Here is a 5001-nt window from a genome sequence, read left to right as displayed (position 1 = left end):
TTGAAATACATTTGAACATGTGTTTGTTATGTTGAAATTGAATTTGCGTACATGTTTTTATATGCAGGTCTGTTTTTGTGGTAGTGGATATCACAAAAACAGACCTGCAATTTTAAAAAACTGCAGGGGAATATGCCGCGGTTGTGACCTGAACCGCGGCATATAGTGTTTCGTTTTAATTTTTTTTTTAAAAAAAAGAGACATATGGCCGCGGTTAGTGCTAGAACCGCGGCATATAACTGTGTCTTTTGCCGCGGTTGAACCGCGGCATATAGTGGACAATTTTTTTTTTTTTTTAAAAAAAAAAATAGGATTTAGGCAGCGGTTCTTTGGACAACCGCGGCATATTATGAAACTTATATACCGCGGTTGTAACCGCGGCCTAAAGTCTTTGACTTACTACCGCGGCTGAATATGCCGCGGTTCGTAAACCGCGACCTATAGTGAAAAATAACCGCGGTAAAAGCCCCTCGCTGCACTAATGCACTCAAAATAAAACATAATAAATGAAGACATTGTAAATGAAGTTTACAATTATTGCTTTTATTACTTTGAAATTTTGGATTTGTTATTTTAAAGTAAAAAGATTTATTAATGATTTTATAATATTTAAAAATAATTCGATGGTATTCAAAAAATTAAACTGCCATCTTAAGAATAAATTATTTTTCCTTTACAAAATATTTTTATGTAAGAATTTTAAATATTTATATTATGCATGTATTTTGATTAAAAAAACATTTAAATGTATTAAATCAATAAACTTTAAAAAATTAATACATGGATAATAAAACGTAAGAATTAAAACTATGTTTAAGATATGTGATTTTTCTCTACCTTTATGTTTTATGAAACAGAATCTATTGAAGTAACAAAATCTGATTCCTATGAAGATATTGTTTGTAGAGCTGGCAAAAGCAAACCGCCCAAAACAATCTCAAAGGTCAAATATAAGAGAAAATGGGTCAAGTCCTACTTTTTTAAATTTTAGATACCCCGCCTTATATTAAACCCACTTATTTTAAAAAGAAAATGAACTAATTAATTTTAAATTTAATTCAATAAAGAAAATTAAATTATATACAACATATGTACATATGTTTTTAAGTAAAATAATTTAAATTTGAATTATTATTATTATTATTATTTAAATGAACTGATTCATTCGTTACAAACTATTCCTAGTTTAAATGTATTTGAACTGTCAAAATTCACTTGCTTAAATTAAAGTTTCCAACTTTGTTTTTTTTTTAGTTAGACCTAATTATTTATCCACTCTAATTATTTGGCCTACTTTTATTTTTATACTATGCACTTTAATGTAGATAAATTCTAAGGTAGTCCCACGCAACTAAATGACCTTTGTTTTGGAAAATTCATTTTATGTCAATAATTTTTTTAATAACTTTTTTTAATATTTTATTACCTCGACAAATAAAATATTAATAAAATATCAAATAAGTGTTGTAAAAAAAATTCTTAAAATAACAATTTCCCAACTAAATAGAACTAGGAAATGAAACCCTAACTCATAAGAAAGTTGAAGATCTCCACAAATTTGAAGTGCAAAGGAGAGAAATTGAAGGGTTGGAAAATGAAATTGATAGAGTGAAATGAAGAAATATATGTTTGAATCCCATGAAAAGAAAAGGAGTATAGAATTTACACAACATTTTCCTACTCCAAAAAACACATTGAAAGAAAAACAGGAAATTCCTATGGCATGAGGCAGTCTCCAACATCCTGGTCCATTGTTGGAATGACCAACCAATCATCTATTGCATCCAGAAGAGGTGATTCCATGACAACATTTTCCTCCAATTTCTCTATGGTGAAATTTTCATGAAAGCCTTGGAGACATCTGAGCCAGCAAGTGCATGAAGAATCTCGGGTGGCTTCAAACGCTGGTGTTGGCTCGGGCAACACACAAGGACCTGCTGTGGACCATGTAGGTCCTGGCTGAGGCATGGCCTCCAACATGTAGTAACAATATTCTGCATCCGAAGACATTAACACATGAATTTCATTGTCGGAGTTCTTACCTTTCACCATGCTCTCTTTCTCTGTCACTGTCACCGTCACACATGGTGGTAGTGGTAGCGGTGGTGGTGATGACGATGCATCAGAATCATCCCTTCTTTTCCTTGAACCTTTTCTTCTAACATGACTTTCCTCTGAACTCATCATCAATTTTTCCATACACCAAAAATGACCACTCTTGTTAGTTAGTGGGATACTGAAGTTAATGCTCACCTTCTACAACAAAGAAAACTAGGGTTAAATTAATTAATTAATTAATAAATAAATAAATAATTAACCTTTTTTGCTCATGCCAATTCCAAAACCAAATTCAGAATTTGGTTTTTTTATATTTATATAAATATTTATGGTGATTAAAAGGTAGAGGGTAGGGGTAGAAAAAGAGTGTGAGAGAGTGACACGTATGTGGTGAATCCAATGGACACATCAGATCTTCTTTAAGCAATCCTCTGCGTGTCTGCAAAGTTTTGGGCAAATTTGCAGACTTTTCTGCCACTTTCTTGCACTCTCTATGTCTGTAAATCTAAATCCAAATTGAATTCATCGTGCACACCAACAACACTGTACTCTCTGTCTCATCTGTTACCCTCAAACAACCCATTCATTAAATATACTCTTCTTGTCTTTTATCCAACACTCCAAACAAAATTCATAAATGCGAAAATTATTTTTATCTTTCGCTTCACTTCAAATTCAGAATGCAATTTACTAAAAAAAAATATATTTTTATTTATAAAATATATAATGATAGTTTAAAAATAATAAAATTGAGTTATTAAATAATTTATTTCTAAATAATTTTGTTATAAAGAAGTTTTATTATTTTAACATATATATTTTTTTTTTAAATCATTTTTCTAAAGTTTTTTTATTTTTTTTTAAGAATTTTAACTCCCTAGTCATCTTAGGAAGTACCTAAACGATTACGGCAGAGTAATTTACATTTTTATCTGATCAATTTTTGTCAAGTTTCAACTCATTTTTCCTCTTTCGTTCATAATATGTTTTTAGAAGAATTAAGTGCAGTTGCATATGTAATCTTGTTTCATCCACTCCTTCTTGAGTAATCTAAAGTCTTAAGAACTCTATTCATTTCCAATTTAGTGTTTCGTAGGTTTGTTTAGAGTTTGCTTACCTTTCAAGCAATCGACAAACATTTTGAGAGTTGGGACAATTTGTTTTGAGTTAATCGAAGCTAGTAATGTTTTTAGAATTCAATGTTTTAGTATGAAAGGATGTTTAATTGTTTATGAAATAAATGCATGTGGCTGAATTGTTTTGTGAGAGTGGTATCTATGAATTTGAAGTGCTTTGGAATGCAGATTCTTGATTTGATGATGTTTGTATGATTTGCTAATTTAATTTTGGAATGTTGTTGTGAGATGTTGAATGTTGTCCAATCTGTTATGGTATTGAGGAAGGGTCTTTTACTTGAGTTTCCAAGTTTAAAAAGGGGGTTTTAATTGGTGAATTTGAGAAACCGGGGTTGGTGTGAGAGAATAACTATTCTAGAACTATTATGCACTAATTTGAAACTTGTTAGAGGTGTTTTATGATTGAAAATTGATGTGGAGAAAGGAAGTGGCCATTGTTGAAGATTTGAAGTGTTTTTGAGTAAAAAAAAAGTTTTGAATATGAATGGCAAAAAAATTCGCTCGCAGATATCCGCGGATAAAATCCACCACAGATAGTTGGTATCTGTGGGTTATGGGTAGCGGGTTTTTTAATACCCGTTTATAAACGGGTCGGGTGCGGGTAATATACTATCTGTACTCGCGGATATCTGCAAAAAATTAAAATTAAAATTTAATTTATATTTTATTAAGTTAAATTTAATTAAAATTGACTTTAATTTATATTTTATAAGGTTAAATTTAATTAAAATTAAATTTTAATTTATATTTTATTTAATTTATATTATATTTTATATATTTTTATAATTTTATTTAAATTTTATTTTAATAATTTATAAAAGATATATTTTATTAAATATTTGCGGGTATCCGCTGGTTTTAAAAAACCCGCGGATATTTTTTAAGCGCATATACATGCAGGTGGCGGGTGAATTTTCTTTTGTCGAGTCGAGTTTCGAGTAGGCACTATCCGTGCCTGACCCGATCCGTTGTCATCCTTAGTTTTGAGTAGTGAAAATCGAAGGTAAGAGGTGGGGACTGTTTTGGACAGTTGCGAGTTGATTAGGAGACCTATTATGACTTCTCTAGGTTGTCAAAAAATGAAAATCTGGTGTAGAACTAATTATGGCATGCTGGAGAGGGTTATTAGGTGTTTTTGGTAAAATATGAGGTTTTGTATGGTGAGATTTTGAAACAACAAGTTTGGGAGTAAACTGGGATGTTGGAGTGAGTTATTTGGTGTATTATGACTCGTACATGATGTTGGTTTGCTGATATGAAAGTTAGAAAAGGTGGGGTTGAGTTTGGATAGCTTAAGTAAGTGATATTGGGTTTTGGATGGTCATTTTCGGATAAATGTGTGTTTTTAGAGGTGTCTCCGTGTCTAAAAGGTTGCATAAGAACCATTTAAACTTGTGTAGAGGGTCACTAAATTCAAAATATGAGAGTTTTTGAACTTGGTGCAGTGCTTGGCATCCCTCAAACGCCCCCTAGGCACCCTTTTTCTGAAAAGATCATGCCCAGGTGCCCCTAAGCGCCCTCTGGGTTTCAAAGTTGTTTTACTTGCCTACGTGTGAGTATCAAGTTGCTATGAAGAAAATTGTGTTATTGTGTGATTTTTTATGACTTCTATGTGTATTTTTATTTCTTTAAAGTATGACCATTAATCTCTTGTATTGGTATATTATGTGAATGTGAAGTGATCTCAATGGTTTCAAAGGTATGGAAGAGAGTTCCAAGGAGGAACTTCTTAGTGGTGGTTTCAAGTATTGTGAGTATTAATCTGGGAAGTTCAGTCTTGGAGTTCATCCTGACATCGGTAAAATAC

The 5001-nt window shown here is 31.5% G+C and overlaps 1 protein-coding gene across 1 annotated transcript; it reads right to left on the bottom strand.

Moving 5' to 3' along the window:
* Positions 1-1575: 1575 nt before the first annotated feature.
* LOC111241252 lies at positions 1576-2548 on the bottom strand. The gene is made up of 2 exons (XM_022778320.1): positions 2442-2548; positions 1576-2256 (listed from the first exon to the last, which is right to left on the bottom strand). The coding sequence occupies exon 2, from the start codon at positions 2197-2199 to the stop codon at positions 1717-1719; it is 483 nt and encodes a 160-aa protein (XP_022634041.1). The 5' UTR covers positions 2200-2256; positions 2442-2548; the 3' UTR covers positions 1576-1716.
* Between the last annotated feature and the right edge of the window lie 2453 nt (positions 2549-5001).

This window comes from Vigna radiata, unplaced genomic scaffold (assembly GCF_000741045.1).
Source record: "Vigna radiata var. radiata cultivar VC1973A unplaced genomic scaffold, Vradiata_ver6 scaffold_417, whole genome shotgun sequence".
NCBI lineage: Eukaryota > Viridiplantae > Streptophyta > Magnoliopsida > Fabales > Fabaceae > Vigna > Vigna radiata.
Note: the sequence above shows the minus strand (reverse complement) of the source record. Positions and strands in the feature narration are given on the sequence as shown.